Here is a 17272-nt window from a genome sequence, read left to right on the forward strand (position 1 = left end):
GTGAATAGTTTTGGACAGAAAAAAAAATTTTTTTTTCCAAAATGTCAAAACAGTTCATTTTGACCATTTTAAAATTAAATGTTTCAACTTTCCATTTTGAAATATTTTGTTTCTAAATTTAGCTATATTTATTTTGAAAACACAAAAAAGGGTGAAAAACACCCCATAATTAAACACACACACACTCTACTCCCATCGTGCACTAAGAAAGGGTATACGATTATAATCCACACACCTTCTGGGTGTGGTGTTCCATCCCATCTAGTGGCACCAAGACCACTTAGAAAATGAGTCTGCTCTACAGCCGTAGCTAATAGCCAGTTGGCTTTTAGCTCATACGGTAGAGGCTCATGCACTAAGCTCCGGAGGTCCCTGGTTTGATCCTGCCCGTTGACAGACCAGTGTCTGTTGGTGTTACACAATACTCCTGCAATGATACATGCTGCTGTCATGACCAGTAATGCCCCCTCTCTCAGTAGCCATTTGCGAGTTTGCTGCAACTCCCAGACTTGTTCCTCCAATAAGATACAAGTCACCATCTGAGCAATGCTGCAAGGGGCTCCTGGTCCAGGCTGATTTTTACCTATTATGATCCTGTAACACACTAGAAGTTTAGTGATTTTTTTTTCTTTCTCTCAAGATTTGTTCCATTATTTTACTAAGGATAGGGATAGATCTTATGGGGTATCAGTAGGTAGGATCATGCTTCCTTCTGCTTTTGGAAGATCAGTCCTGCATTTTCTTTTCTCCATCCTTCTGGTACCTTCCCAGCTTTCTGAGAGTTTTCCAAAATAATTGTCAGTGGTTCAGTAAGTTTTTACCAATTCCTTTGATGCCCTATGATTCATAAGGTCAGGACTGGCTGGCTTGTCCATGCAGGGACAATCAGCTACACTGTGAGAAACAAGCCCTCAGCAGACTTTGCCATACAAGGTCTTTCCCAAGTAGCATCTAAGCCAGAGGTTCTCAAACTGTGGGTTAGGACCCCAAAGTGGGTCACAACTCCATTTTAATTGGATCACTAGGGCTGGCATTAGACTTGCTGGAGCTCAGGGCTGAAGAAAGGGGCACAGCTCGAATGGGCTTGGACTTCAGTCCCCTCTCCTGAGATCATATAGTAATTTTTGTTGTCAGAAGGGGGTCACGATGCAATGAAGGTTGAGAACCCCTGATCTAAGAAAACATGGCTAAAGACACCTTACTTCTGTGTTTGCTTGTGTAAGATGTGAAAGTGCAACAGGAGAGTAATTAGATTGCTGAACTGAAAAACTAATTACAAGCAAAGGGCTTGGTGGTGCAGGGAACTATAGTCTGCCCCTATCCACTCTGGAGACTTAAGAACATGAACCTGAATTAGGGCATGGTGACACATGGTTTGAAATCATGGTCCCTTGGAGGTGTTTATCTGCAGTACAGCACAGATTGATGCAATTGGCAGAGGTGTGTGGGGAGCTCACAACGGAACCCCACAGAGTTGCTATAGCTTGGGAGCAAGGTCAATTGGAAGAGCTGACTGGGAGAAAAGCAGGAGGGGCTGCAGATCAGGACCACGGACTGGCCTCGGTGGCTGGGCATGGGGAAGCCTGCCTGCTTTCAGCCTGATTCTAAGCAAGATTATTTCATTTCTGACTTTCATAAGCACAACCCCTGCAACCAGCGCATCCAGGGAAAAAGAGAGGTTGTGTTTTGAATCAGTCCGTGCTACAGAATACAGTGGTGCCAACCCACATGGTGTTACCAAGGGTCTGGTAATATTTGACGTTTTTCTTAAAGCCCCAACTCTTGGAGTCATGTGATGAGGTGAAAATCTCAGCTTTCATTTAAACAAAACCCCAAGTTTCTAGCCCTTCTGGTTGCAGAGATAGGCTAGAAAACATGGCCCAAGTGTACCCAAAATGCCTGAAGACCAGAAAGCATATAAAAAGCACCCCAGATTTTTTTAAAAATCTTCTGGTTTGTATGCCAATCTCATGATTTTATGGGGCCTGTCTCATGAGTTTTGAACGCTTGGGGTTGGTAATACTGAAATATACAAACATGAAGCTGGGGCAGTGACTCATCAAGATGAGCTGCTATGAAAGCACAAAGGCCGCATTGGGAATTCGTGACAAGAGAGACAGTGGAGGGGAAAGAGGCATTTGCTTTTTTGTCTTTCCTCATGCTCCAGGCAATTAGTAGCTCCATGGATGATGTGACCTGAACAGATAGTACTGACTGGCCAAAAGGAGGCCCATTCAATCTCTAGAATAGGGGCAGTAACCCCTGTATCCTGGACAAATTCTAGCTCAAGTAATTTCATGTTGTTGATTTGGATTCCTGCTGCTGCTTCATCTGGCTACAATATTCTCATCTGTCCAAACTGTGGCATATTGTTGCCAATCACTGTTAAAAAACCAGGTGCCACCACAGAGGGGACTACAGCCAAGAGGTGAATGAACTGATTCCTTGTATACTATATCAGGCCAGAGCTTGTAGGCCTCACTTGGCATTTAATCATGTCCAGCTGGCCGAATACAGCAACAAAGTATTCCCCAAAATTAGTTTGATTGTTCAAACTAATGGGCTTCAGCTGTGTTTGTGACCTTGTTGCATTTGCTTTCTGCAGATAAACTTGCCAGTGAGTTTGCTGGCAGGAACACAAGAAATCATGAGGGAATAGCTCAACAGTTTTGAAAATCAGGCCCTCAGGGTGTCACGTTGGGCACCCAAAACAGAGACACTTGGAATTACTGGCTGCTGTGCGGAAATGGGATTGTACTGACAGCCCCTGAACTTGGGAGGTGGTGTGGCTGGGAGGTGCAGGACGGGCGGGCTGTGTCACTGTCCCACCCGACCAGAAGACCTGTCAAGAGCAGGGTGATACCTGGAGCCTCACATGCACTTTGCCTTATTTCTTTGTCCAGGGTGGCTAAGTGCAGCTATGGGAACTGGCTAAGAACATGGGCATTCAGAGTAAGGAGGGAGGGATGGGTCAGTCTGTGGTGACTGGTTGATCATTTCCAGGGATACCAAAGGGGATGTTTTTAAAGAGGTTTAAAAACCATGTCCCCATATGCCCTCTCAGCGGGGCAGTGTCCCCGCCTACCCTCTCAACGGAGTGGGGGGCGTGTCCCTGCATAAGAGGATCAAAATAAACCCAAACTAGCACTGACCGGAACATAAACGAGACCCACTTGGGCCCCCTGGTCCAAATTGTGTTTGTGACTAGGGCAGGAAATGCAGCTAGAGTGGGGTTTCTCATGGCCTGCCAGCATTTCTCCTCCCAGGCCTGGCGGGAACCCAGAGAGAAAAATGCGACAAAAGCGAGTCTCTGTTCAGGGTAATTTCAGGCTCTGGATGATGATTGTGCGTGGTTTTTCCATGAAGAAATTCTTTTCCTCTCCCCTTTCCTATAGCTTCTAACCTTGCCCCCTGTGCTCTGCCCCTTCCTCATCTCCCATCATGCTCACCCTAACTGCTGCGCTCTACACTGGCCACAATGTCCTTGCCGTGTGCCATCACGCCCAATCTAACCCCATTCTCTTCCATTCTTGCTCCCTCTCATGCCTTGCCTGCTCTTCTCCCTATTCCCAATCGACTTCCCATGTATGCCAAGTGACCTCCCTCCCTTTCTTTTAATCCCTGCTGTAACGATGCTTGTTCCGGCGGGACCCAACTGAGTGTCCCAATTCAGAACAAACTACTTAAAGCAGGGCAGTTACAGCCCAAGGCTGGGGTTTCTATGCACACCGAGGCAAACCAAACCAGCCAGACAGAGAAGACTTTGGTCTCACCCCACTGGCTAACCACAAGTCACACAAGCAATTCCCTCAGACACTCCAGTTTCCCAGTATCACCACCAGTACCACTTGTTATGGGGACAGATGGTTATGAAAACCAATACACCAGGAAAAGAAAAGAGGTTCTCTCGATCCCAAAGGACCAAGCCCCAGACCCAGATCAATATACAAATCAGATCTTACCCAGAAATCACGCTGTTGCCAATCCTTTAGAATCTAAAATCTAAAGGTTTATTCATAAAAGGAAAAAGATACAGATGAGAGCTAGAATTGGTTAAATGGAATCGATTACACACAGTCATGGCAAAGTTCTTGGTTCAGGCTTGCAGCAGTGATAGAATAAACTGCAGGTTCAAATCAAGTCTCTGGAGTACGTCCACAGCTGGGATGGGTCTTTCAGTCCTTGGTTCAAAGCTTCAGTGTAGCAAAGTCCCTCCAGAGGTAAGAAGCAGGATTGAAGACAAGATGGAGGAACTGCAGCAGCTTTTTATGTTCTCTTGCCATGTGGTCTTTCTTTCTTTGTCCCAAAGACAAGCCATCCATCACATGGCCTGGAAAAACCTCAGAGTTCGGTCCATAGGCATGTCCCTGCATGCCTTGCTGAGTCCCAAGGCGTGTCTGCCTTCTCTCAGTGGGTCAGTTGTATAGCTGATGGTCCTTAAGGGGCCATCAAGCAGGCTAGGTAGAGCTGACACCAACTTGTCTGGGGTGTCACCCAGAAGCATAGCACAAGTTTGAATACAGATGTATAGAGCCAATACTTATAACTTTAAATACAAAAATGATACATGCATACAGAGAGCATAATCATAACCAGCAAACCATAACCTTGTCTTAGACACCTCATTTGACCCCCTTTATATAAGATTTGGTGCCACTCCAGGACCTTGGTTGCAACCATGATCTATATGGTCCAAGTTCATGTCAATAACGTCACACCTCCTTTGCCTTGCCCTGCGCTGCCAGCTCCTCCCCTGTGCCTACCCTCAGTGCCTGTTTCAACACACAAAACTTACAAGATTGGCTCCCTCTGCAATGTGACCTGCCCGACCGATCCTTGATTTCACTCCTGCCCCTTCTTTCCCAACCCATGTCTTTTGACTGTTCTCTTCTGATGGAGATAGTCAGCTCTTTGGGCCAGGACTGTGTCTCTTTCACTCTCCTGAAAGCATCACACAGAGTTATGTGTGATGTAAATTCTAATGGATGATGACAACCACTGAGCATTGCCTCTGCAGATCCTCACGAGTGCATGCCTTTGCATCGCAAGCCCCGGACCATTATGGGACCATTTGCCCAACCTCTCAGAGATTCGCTTGTTCAATGCAAGGGTTGGTGACCCCAGCTGCCTTCAGTTCCATTCCTACTGCCATAGGCAGCATGTCTCAGAACCATCCTTCAGCTCACCTGTGCTGCAGGAGTCGGTGTTCCATCTTTAGCTCAGGTTAGGTAGCTAATTTACATGTTTTCTGGAGAAGTTTGAAGCTGTGTCCAGAAGCGTATCGGTTTCTTGGCTGTTAGATTCATGACAGTTCAGCTGGCTCCACTGCAGAGCCCCAGGTCAGTTGTCATCTGTGGCATTGCAGGGTTCTGATCCATCCTCATCCCCTTCATTGCCCTGCTGAGAACCTACCATTTATTATCCGATAGCCAGATTTAAATGGTGTGTGTCTTGTGACCAGATATGCATAACAGCCCCGGGCATGGGAGAAGGGCCGTCCCTGAAGTCATTGGGATTAGCTTTACCCCTCCAACCTGCCTTGAGCAGGAGGGGCAGCTTAAATGCCTATTGATGGATAATTCCTTGAGAGGCCAGCCAGCCAGCACTGGACCCATCTCCTCTGTACCAAAGGTTTCAGAGGAACTGGCCTCATCGCATTCTGGTTCCACCTTAGAACCAAAGGATCAAAAGAAAGTTCAATGAGGGAGGGACTGGTTGCAATGCTTCTTGAGATGTAAGGGCTACAAAAAACCCAAAGGCCATGACTCCTCATAGGAAGTCCTCGTTCCTGTTCTCTTCTCTCTTAACCGAGAATAGGTGCAGACCCACACACTCTCCTCTGGCTCAATGCAGGAACCGGTGGTTTGCAAGCATCATAAAGCCCTCAGATCCAAGCACCTGTTAGTGCTGTGGGCTCTTCAGATCCATAGAGGTTGGAGCTGGGGCTGCCTGAATTGAAATCTTGAGATCCAGTGACTGATGTATCTCTCTCTGCCCCTGTTTTGTCTGGGAGCTCAGGGAGGCAGTGATCCATGTTCTCATCCTTCTCAGGGCAATAGGAGATCTGCCACGGCATTTTCATGTCCAAAAAAACCAAGCTCTCCTTTGATTTTTCCTGCCTCAGTGGCCCAAATTCAGATCCAAGGACTTCCTGGACAGAGATAAGAATGGAGGGTTGTCCTGGTGGCTCTCTGATCCATACTTTTCCTTGCAAACCCAAGTGTAAGATGAGAGAGAGGGACCATTCTCCCTCTCCTAGCACCTTGGACACATGCTCCCAGTATTACAGGGAGGTTATACTGAGACATGCTCTTTGGACTTCTCCCTCACCATGAAGTTCTTCTAAGAGGTCACTTACGGCCATCAGACACCATGGCCAGTATGACACAAGTGGCATTGTCTGTCCATCGAGCCAAGAGGCAATCCACTGAGAGGCCTCTTGCAAAGCTCATCTTCTCCAGAGTACCTGGAAGAAATACTCACCTCATCACCTAAGCCTGCCTTTCCCTCCACTGACAAATCTGGAGGATGATCCTTGGAGTGTGAAGAAGAGGCGGAGGAATTAGAGAACCCAGAAGATGCATGTGGTGCAACAAAGGCTGAAGCCATCCTCTCTCACCTCCCCAGAGGGAAGTGAGACTGTGCCCTCACTCAGAGAGGTGGAGACTGAACAGCTCCAGGAGTTGCAGAGACCCCTGACAGCCAGGGTGGGCAGTGAGAGGGAAGTCACACAAGCTCTTTGGGATCGGAGAGCAGAGAAGACTATTCTTCCTGTACACAAATGGCTCTTAAAGCCAACAAAAGGCCTCTGGCTCAGGCCGGCCTCACTTCCTGCTCTGGCAGAGAGACATGGCCACCTTTACTGAACAACACAGCAGAGATAGGGTATTTCATCAGCTGGAGCTAGGCTACGTATGTTAGACAGTGAGAAGGCACTGTGTCATCACCTGGGGAGGACAAAACTCTTTTGCAACTCTTCAAAGTTATTTGTGATATTTGGAGACAAGTGTAAGGGAAAACCAGTTTCTGTTCAGAGAGTGTATAAACAGATTAGGCTCTGGAGTCAGTCCTGACCAAGCACGTGTCCCAGTGCCAGATGGCTTAGAGGCCCTCAAAGCAGTTCACACAGCGAGTTTGAGGGATGTCTCCATCTCTGAACTCTGGGAAGTCACTCTGTTGCGCTCCATTCATAACATCACACAACATGACTGTCTTGACTTAGGGGCCAAACATGGTGCTAATTTTAGGAGAACAGTCCTTTGACCTTTCTTTAACCGAGGACTCCTCAACCCTCCTCTAAGGGGTTCTTACTGCTAGTCAGTCTCCCAAGCATGGGGATATGCAGAGGCAATTCTGGGTGAGAAAGAAAATATACTATCTGTAACTACAGTGTTGCCCCTGCAAATTCACACTGAACCAACCTCCTTCCCATACACAGCATTCTGAACTTGTGGGAAGAACTGAGGGTGGTTAGATGTGCAGTCCTTGCATTACTTCACACCGAGCCTTGAGCTCCACAGGTAGGTGTATGTGTGGGACCATCCATCTCTGCTTTCTAGGTGCTATCTGGGCTCATGGCCCTAAGGCATATGCACCCCCAAAGGTGTGGCTCTGCAGAGGCAATGCACACTCAGAACGCCACTCACAGGTGAGTAATCTTACTTTATTATATCTGACCTGGGTCATCCATCCATTATGTGTTTCCATCCCATCGTTGTCACCCATTCTAAGCCTAACAGCAGGGCAAAGCCTTCACCTGCTTTCACCCAAGCCCCTGAAAAGCTGGGCCTGGAACTTTGGCACATGTGCCTACTCGTTGCAGGTCTGTAGGTTGAAAAGTCATGGCAAGACTTAGACAACTCAATCTCCTCACTGACTTTGTCCTAGTCGCCCAGCCAGAGATAACTCTTTTCTCTCTACAGCCCATATGCTTTGTGAAATGTCTTGCTCATATGCTGCATGTGAAACAAGGGGGCCTGCCCTCTGCCTGAAAGAGACATACCTAGAGCCTTAACTGGGGCCTAGTTAAACAGAACAGATTGCAACTATCCTGGGTGCAGGGGGACTGGAACAATTTGTATAGGGGGGGTGCTGAGAGCCATGGAACCAAACTGTAAACCCTGTATGTGATGGAAACCACTTCAAGCCAGGGGTTACAGCAGCACCCCCAGCACCCCTAGTTCCCGCACCTGTGCCTGGGTGTATAAAGTAGGAAACTGTGGCCTGAAGAAATAGATCACAGCATTCAGTGTTCCACCTTGCACCTGGCTGCTTGCATCTAGGAGCTTGGCATGCCAGGCCCTGAACACCATGGTCTTCACTTCTGGGTTAAGAGGAGAGCAGTGGTGAGACTGCGTAGAACTGATTTTCCATAGGAGTGAGTGGACTGTTCAAAGACAGCCATTCCTGACGGTACTGTTCAGTCTAGCACAGCAGCGAGGAGGAAGTCTCTCTGAAGACGGGGCAGTTTCTCCATAAACACTTTGTCAAGTGTTTAGCAAAGTTTCCTGGAAGAAAAGAGCCAGAAGGTAAAATCTTGGTCTTCCTTCACCACACACTTAGTGTACATGACTCATATAATCTAGTCTTCCTTTCATTCATAGAAATAGGTGAATAAGTTCCATTTTTCCTTTAACATGCAGCTATTTAAGCTGAGAAGCAGTGTCTCTAATGGCTAGAGGGAATGGGTTTGGAGCTAGGATCCCCAGGTTCTAGTCCCAGCTCTGATTCACTGTGTGATCTTGGGCAATTCACTTGCCACCTTTATGCCTCAGTTTCCCCCTAAATGGGCAGAGCAAAGCAATTAATGCAAAAAAAAAGGGAAAGAATGAAAGAAGTTGTTCATCATGGTGAATTTCAAAGTCACGTACGTGAGTATTTGCAGCTGCCAAATTTGAAATTTGCACACCCAGATTTTCCAGTTGGATGTGTTTGCTGGCTCACATCCAGTCAGGGAAGAGAAATTATACTAGGTAGCTTATGTGACCAATCACAAATGAGCATCCGTTAGCTCTGAGAATGGGGACATTCATACTCACCTGACCCTGGGTCTCTTGCGAGTGATGTGACATTAATGTGTAAAGCATTGTGAGATTCACCAAGGGGAAGGTGCTAGAGGAGATCAAAGCATTATTACACATGACCTCAAAGGCTCACTTTCTGTTCTGGATCAACCAAAAATGAAAATGAAAAACTCCATCAAACCAATTCATCTTTTCTTTATGTTTTGTTTCCTCCAACCCAACCACTACTGTACCTAACCAGACCAGGCCAATCATTGCTCCAAGATGGCCCCCCAGTTGCCTAGCAACCCTCTAGCTGTTGTGGGAGACCCAAACCAAAACTATCTCTCCCAAATAAACCGAAACTGTAAGTGACTAACTCATGTTGTCATCGTCCTCTGCGATGACGCCATGTGGCCGGTTGTAATCTCGTTGCATGATTTGACGTTGAGTTTTCTATATCTCTATTTCTATATCTTTATTTTTTCTGTATTGGTGCTTTTCTTTTGGCGATTGTGAAGTGCCGTAGTGAAGCCCCTGGTGGATAGTTTTTGGAGTGCTGATTGGTCAGTCTTGATTAGTTGTGAACTTTGACTCCCCACCCCTCCGAACTCCACCGTCTCCTCTGCCCTCTCTTCTTTTCTCTTTGTTGTAACGTAACAATCTGTGTTTGTGTTTCACCTGCATTCACTATATGGCCATAATGACCGGGGAAATTTAATTGTTAAGGAATCACTCTTGGTTCCAATATTATTTCTGAAAAAAGGGGGTTTCACTTAATTTCGGTTGAAACAAGAAATGAAGGGTTTTATTTCGTATTCTTTTCCCTTTTGTTATTTTCAAAATATAGTCTCAAAAACGTGGTAGTGCATGCAGAAAAGCACTTGGGAATACCCCGAACGTTGATCCTTCAGCAGTATGGTTTGCGGATTCTGAGTTGGAACTGAAGTCTTCTTTTTCTTTGCTGAATATTCCTTCTCATCCCATCCAAAAGGGAATTCAGAGTAGAATAGCAGAAAGTGAGGCTGGAGCAGGAGAGAGTGAGTTATGAGGAAAGACTGAGGTGGGATTTACAAAAGAATATACGGTAGTTAGGTGCTCAGGTCCCATTCCCTAACACAGGAGGACTAATAACTCACCTCTGGTTCAGCCAGTGCAGTTCTGTCCCGTTAGGACATCAGATCTCCATGCAGACCCTTTCACTTTCATAAGAGGAGACAAAGCAGGCAGTCTTTGTGATTCTTCAGAGCTAGGAAGCCCGTATTCGCAGTGACAAAATGAGCCAAATGAGATTTCAAAGGAATTTAGGGCAAAATTATCAGCTGATGTAATTGCTTTGACCTCAGAGGAGTTATACCACCAGAGAGTTTGGCCTCTAACATTCTCACTGTTGAACATTTTGCAGAGACTTTAAATAAGAAGTGCCATCTCTTTAAACAATGGACTGGTTATTTTGGGGGGGGGGGGTGATGACCCAGCTGAAGGGCACATGTATCTCACTAGTGCTCCTCCATACCACTTAACCAGCTAGTGGAATCCTGTGAAATTTAGAGGTGCCCTTGCCTTTTTACATTTGAGGACTTAGCCTCAAGTCTAGCCTCAGTTCCAAGTGAAAATGTGTTTAGTGGATCTAAATGTAGTTCCTAATGGACATTTCTCCAAATTGCAAAACAACTGTACTGTTTAACATAAAGGTAGTCTGGGCTGAAAAGCACCCAGTACTGGAATAGCAGGGTCAGCTACAGGTCAGGATTGAGGTGCACTGGCAAAGTTGTGCGGGGGCCCAGGACTGAAGTAGGTCAGAACTGAGATGCATTCATTGGCAGATCTGTGTGGATAGTCCAGGACTGAAATAGCAGGGGTGCTACAGGTCAGGTTTGAGGGTCATTGGTAGAGCTGTGTGAGGGGAACCCAAGACTGGAATAAGAGCGTGTGCTTAAGTTGAGGATGGAGGCACGTTGGCAGAGCTGGGATGGTGGTGGAGCTGCAGGACAGAGTTGAGGTGCCTTGGCAGAGGTGGGTAAAAAAAAGGAACTTGCATAGTTCTGTTTCCTCTGTTTCCCAAGCACTAAAACTCACCCAACATTAAAGCCGTTCTCAGGGGGCTCTCATGCATTGTACATTCCAATGGGCCTTGCAAATCCTGGAGCCTTGTAATATGCCCTTTGTTGTCTTGCAGGTTGGATGCCCTGCAGTGTATGAAGAGTATTAACCCTTTTCCCAAGTGCAGTATCCAAACTTGTAACTCTCTTTCTTTGCAACATATCATGGAGGAGGCGGAAGCGAAGGAGGAGAAGAAATGCTGGCGAAAAAGAGAGCCATCGTGGTTGTATCTTCTTTTTCTTTTTTAATTTTTGAATCAGTTTTGTTTGTTTCTTAACAAGAAAGAAAAAGACACAGTGATGTTGGAGAAAAGACAAACAGGTGCAGATATTTGCTGAGTCAGACTATGAAATGGTGGCTGCTGGAGAAGACTTTGAATTCCTCGCAAGGAGAGAGGTGGGATTTTTGGAAGGAAAAACAAACCAACCTAGGATTGAGAGCTAGGACAGGTCATTCATGAGGATGAACCCTACCTTTTTAAAGCACTCATTTGCTGCTACAAGTTTCAAAGGAGGAACTAGGAAAGAGGATCCAAATGGATATAAACCAAAGCCAGTGGGATTGGACCAGGCGTGTATGTTTCACCTGGATAACGTTTTGTTTTAAAAGGGAAAGAGAAATTGATTTTTTTCCATATCTGGCTGGAAAAAAAAAATCAAAGGCTAAGCGCATGTTGGACTTATAGAAGAGATATATAAATACGTTTATATATATATATATATATATATATATATATATATATATATATATATATATATATACACACATACACACACCATGGAGCAGGGCGGAGGGATGTGCCCCTCTCCTTGCTTGTCACTGGCACAGGGACATAGGATTTACTTCTTTCAAAGTCATATCATTCCTTAGAGTTTAGGGACCAAAGGACTACTGCTTTTTTAAAAATATATATAAATAAATTAATTTAACAAAAAAACAAAGAAAAAAGGTAGACGTATCACGTAACAGCTGCGAGCGTTTCAAAAAGAAACACAAATAGAGGGAAACTAGAAAGAGCTTTGTTTACCGTGTCGTGTGTTCCAGTGGCCCAGCGACTCCACAGGCTGTAGGAGCCCAAGGGACCAGAAAGCGGGGAAGTTTTTCCAAGGCTATGGAAAGTGAAATCGTGGCATTTCTGTCATGGCAACTTCTTCTCGCATCCCTGTCCCACCCCAGACAAAAACATAGAAATGAAGATTTTGGCTGGTAAGTAGAGCTGGTTGAAAGATCCAGTTTTGCCTCCACCGAGAACATGGAAGAAATCATTCCATTTGAAATTGTTAAGGAAGATTTGGGTTTTGTCAAAGGAAAATTTTTAAAGAAAGCAAAGATGTTTGTTTCAAAGGGAAATTTTCATTTTGTTTTGAGTTCTTGAGAAATTGAAAATTCCATCCAAATTGGCCTGTTTTTCACTACACATTTCAATTTTGATTAAACTCCCTTTGTGGCAAAAAACGATTTTGGTTGAGAAATGTCAACCAGCTCTACTGCTGAGACAATTATGAGAAACGTGTTGCAACCTTCACTAGCTCCTGAGATATATATGATCCCCTCGGCCTCTCCTTTACACTGTGTGCGAGAGGTGAATTGGGGCCATAACGTTGTACATCCAAATCCAACTCTGTTACACCAGTGCATCCCTTGCTGAGGTCGCTGCATTACCTGGGCATATCCGATCAGAATTTGGTTCGTGGGTTGCAGATATATTAACATATGATACCTGATGCTTCAGCATAAGACTATATCAGACTGTGCCAAATATGTATGTGGAGCACACGTCCCCTCCAGGTGCTTACATGTTTCATTGTGAAAACAAAAGATTTTCTTTCCCACACACCCTTCACCACCTCTCAGATTTCCTATCAGCAGGGCAGATTTGCTCAAGGTCAGATATTTGCATCATGGTATAAATCTTCCCCACCAGCTGATCTCACTGATCGCTGCATGCGTCCAAAGGTAAAATTCAAGCCAGGAGAGGCAGTGCGGGAGGCTGTTATTAACTATAGTGGACCAGACTCTGCACTGATTTATATTCCCTGCAATCCCAGTGGAGTCAATTCGATTGTATGGGGCATCCATCAGTACAAAGTTTGGCCCATTGAGTTTAAACAAGGGCTGAATTCATCCCTGAGGTATCATATAATCATAGAAACGTAGGGCTGGAAGGGACCTCAAGACATTATCAAGTCCAGCTCTCCCTCATGAAAGCAAACCTTCATCTTTCCCCACCTCCAGGCCCAGAACAAAAAAACTAGCAACTTGGTCATATACAAAAAATAAAACAAGAGAGAGGGCAAACGTCTGAGAGACCAGCAGCCTCTGGGAGGTCAGATTTTTCATGTCATGGAGATTTATAGTCATAGCATGAAAACTTGACTGCACTGGAATCAGGTGTTTCCCCATTGACTTCAATGGGGTCAGGATTTCACCTGTGGATTGGAAAGCCAGAAGGGACTGCATAACTCAGTGATTCCTGCATCGAACACAATAATTTTGCAGAATGGTAGAAGCAGATATCCCCTGCCATCCATAAATACGTATATACCAGTGGGCTCACAATCACTCTTGTCTCACCCGTCCCTTTACTTCTTGTCTTTGATGTTCTCCAGGGTGGCTGAAGGTTTGCTCCCCTCCTCGCAACCATTGGAAAGGCCTTGCCTTCAAGTCTGAGAGGATGTGCAGTCATGGCCCTTTAAAACTCCCCCTGTCCTGCAGGGAGGGAGTGTCCTTTTTGAGAGGAACTCATTGTTATTCAATGGAATTCACCCTGCAGAGCAGAAACCCCCAGATAGGACAGATGGGACCTTAAATGGGCCAGACTATATCTCCTGTGGGATCTTAAAGGAGCAGGCGTGTAGCACTTTGTTTTAAATTTCTTCACACATCTATCACTTCTCTTTTCTTAGTTTCTGTCACAACTCGTGTTTCCCACGGGCAGCAGGCTGTGCTTTCCCCAGTGCCTGAACCTGTCACCTTGCAAGCAGTTGGAAGGAATCACCATAAGGCTTACAAAAATAGAGGGGAGTGATTCAGGATCTAAAACCATGCCCCTGAATTGTGCTCCAGAGTCAACTCAAGGGAGAGGAGGGCATTTCTGAAGCCTCAAAATGAGCACCTTCCTCAGATGTTTCCATCCCTGACTCCAGGATGCTTTCACACTCATAGTAGCTATAAGCGGGCCAATGCATGGACCACCTTCTGTTCCCTGCAAGCATTACCCAGGAGCGTTACCTAGAAGAGTATTCCTTGACATGCAGTATTCCATCCATTGTCATTACCTATAGGGCTTGGACTTATAAGGAACTCTTTGATCCAGATCCACATAACCAACTGAAATGCCACAGGATCCATTATGCACCAGCCAAATGCTGGGTGTTGAAATGGTCACAGACCTGCTCATTTTATACTACCAGTGCATTTACTTGGATTCACTGCTGCTCTGCTGGGCTAGGTTTATGGTTTAAGTAGGTGTTAATTATCATGCTGTGTATGGGAGATCCTGCTGCCTTTGACCTGTTTAGAACTAAATTAGACTCTATTTCAAACTAAAATTGTTTGCAGCTAGGCAGGAAGGAAGAGGGGTGTAAGGAATGGTGCTGTACACGCACTGCATGGTTAGAGCAGAGGACTGGGAGTTGGGACTCATGGCCTTTATTCCTGACATTGCTGCAGATTCATTGGATGGGATAAAAGCTCTGTTTAAAGTCACTGTCCTCGTTCTGCCTCAGTTTTAAAACAGGAGTAATAATAGTTCCCTAACTCACAAGACACATTGTGAGGCACGTTTAATCGATGTTTGCAAAGTGCTTTGAGATCTTTGCATGCAACGCACTGTAGAAGTGAAAAATATTATGTCTGTGTAGCGGTCAGATACTGAATTGTCGGCCCTAAAGTACATCACTCAGAGCCTTTCAAGAAAACCCTTCTACTCCAACAGTACTAACTAAACCAGGGGCTGATCCTACGCTATTGGAGCAGGATCCATCCATCCCATTGCAGCTTTGCCACTGACTTCAACATGTACTGAATCAGGCTCCCACCGCAGGCTGCCCCTAGCCTCAGCCCGCTGTTTGCCCCGCTGAATGTACAAAGAAAAGAAGTAGCTGGCACCTGGCACCAGGTACGGCTCTCACAATGCTAGTGGGGGTAGAAAGAAGCCCATACTGTTGAGCATTCAGGGGACAAGGGAGCTGGTTGACTAAAGGTTTGTGGAAGCAATCTAACCAAAGAGCTTCTAAAGCAAGTGTGTAGAGCCAGGCCACTCATAAAGCCTAGCTGTTGTTTAGTGCCAAATTCCATGCTACTGAGGGTAAATGTGGTCAGAAATTCTGTATTTCTAAGACTAGGGGTTGTCTCCAAACCCTCCTTGTTTTTTGCATCTCTCGAGCCATCTCCTGCCTTACAGTCCCAGGCTCTGAGAGTCATATTTGAGTCACAGCATTGATGAACATACGCCAACATACTCCACAGCACTCGCACCTTCTTTAGCCTCTCTGGTGCCTGCAGATACCCCACAAGGGAGGTGGGCTCTGTGTCTCTTGAGCAATATTAACCAAGGGCCAGATCCTGCTCTCAGCTGCACTGGTGTAACTTCACCCACATTTGTTCTTCAGTACCTAGTGACCAGTCACTTTACAACATGACTTTTGTGGGTACTGGTTGGCCATGAATGGGTTGCCCAAAGCCACAAGGAGAGGAGAGGAGGTCCGAGATGGAATTTAGGAAATGTCCAGCCGAACAGAATGCAGGATGGACAAGCCATGTGAAGAGACTAGATGTGTCTAGTTGCCCTTCACAGCTCACATGCCCTGGTTTGGTCGCTTGGCCACTGGACTCCTTTTTCTGTGAGTCATTGTTACATTTCCTAGTGGTTTAGAACAGAATGCTTTTGTAGAACGTTAGCATTTAACGTAGGATAACTCTCCATTTGAAAACAAAAAAAAAAAGACAATCGACTTTAGTGATCATGTGAAAGTGACTTTTTAAAAAAAAATGAAAAAAGCAACAACAACAAAAAATACATACAACAGGGGGGCTCCAATCAGCAAGTGATATTCATAGTACAACTGAACAATGTGTTCCAGGCTCTACTTCAAACAGCAGACCACTGTAGTGAATATGGGGCCTGTTAGGTGTGATAGCCCTGTTCCAGCTGCCTCCAGGAAAGTTAATGAGTGGCTCAGTCCTTGTTTCCATATAAGTGACCTGAGAAATTCAGTGACCTGCTCCCAGCTGCCTAGTATCAAAGGGTGGTATGTTGAGTGCCCCATCACTCTTTAGCTCATCCATGTCTCTTTCTGAAAGACTGAGATTTTGATGGCTTAGCTCCAGATATAACCTACATAAAGAAACTGCATTGCCCAGGGAAGCTACAGGCCTAAGTTTTAGAAGGCAATTTATGATCTATAATCACCTACTAAAAAAAAAAAGAATGTCTTACACCAAGAACCAAGGTACAGTTGGCGGGAGATCTTGTTTATTCTTAATTTATGGTGTTATCATACAAAAATATGTGTTTCCTCTTAATGGTGAAGGGCAGTTGAAAACCCTGACTCATGCAAGAAATTCACTCAGTAGAAAGAGGCCCTGATTATCCTTCAATTTGTGTTGTCATTACACCTGTTCAAAGTGAGTGTAGGACACTACCAGATCAGAATTGGTCCATCTTATTTCCACTTGGTAGCAGTGAAAATAGCAACAAACGATGCAGGACAACAGAGAATTAGGTCCAGAGTCTTCTGACCCAACCATTAACTTAAACCACCAAATTTTTGTGCTTCCTTTGTCAAATGATCCACTCCATTACAACTGTTGGAAAAGTCTGTAAGTATTTCAAGACAGTATTCTCTTCCAGTTCCCATTTACTGCCATTTTGGTTTGGATTCGCTGCCCCAAAATGTTGGGGCCAAAAACCGATATGCAAGTAACTGAAGAAGTGATGGTGAAGGGAATAAAGGGAAGCTTTGCTGACATGTCCCACTGTTGGGATCAAACTACAGTGTAAAGCAAAGGGGTGAATGTTCTACAGATCCTGTTAAACCATACTTAGTATTACGGCTAAGAGAAGTAAAGCTAGTCTGCTACTCCCTGCCTTAAAAACTGGTCCCTCAGTCTAGAGCAAGCAAAAACAAGACTTTCATAAGACTTTCCTGGTTATCTTACTGGCT

At 45.4% G+C, this 17272-nt stretch overlaps 1 protein-coding gene across 10 annotated transcripts in view; it reads left to right on the plus strand.

The window, feature by feature from the left end:
- The window catches only part of CELF6 (CUGBP Elav-like family member 6), a 220748-nt gene extending 204306 nt beyond the window's left edge, over positions 1-16442 (plus strand). For 6 of the 10 annotated variants that reach the window (XM_074965886.1, XM_074965893.1, XM_074965894.1 and 3 more), the window contains one exon: positions 11182-11319. Coding sequence is in view for 3 of the 10 variants with exons in the window: in XM_074965895.1 (XP_074821996.1) it covers positions 7560-7648; positions 11182-11353 (261 nt within the window). In the remaining 7 variants the exon portion in view is untranslated. Of the gene's footprint in view, positions 1-7559; positions 7649-11181 lie in introns of those variants that run through there. The other 4 variants (XM_074965888.1, XM_074965895.1, XM_074965892.1 and 1 more) reach the window with 4 other exon arrangements.
- The last annotated feature ends 830 nt before the right edge of the window (positions 16443-17272 follow it).

The sequence above is a fragment of the Natator depressus genome, chromosome 10 (genome assembly GCF_965152275.1).
Source record: "Natator depressus isolate rNatDep1 chromosome 10, rNatDep2.hap1, whole genome shotgun sequence".
NCBI lineage: Eukaryota > Metazoa > Chordata > Testudines > Cheloniidae > Natator > Natator depressus.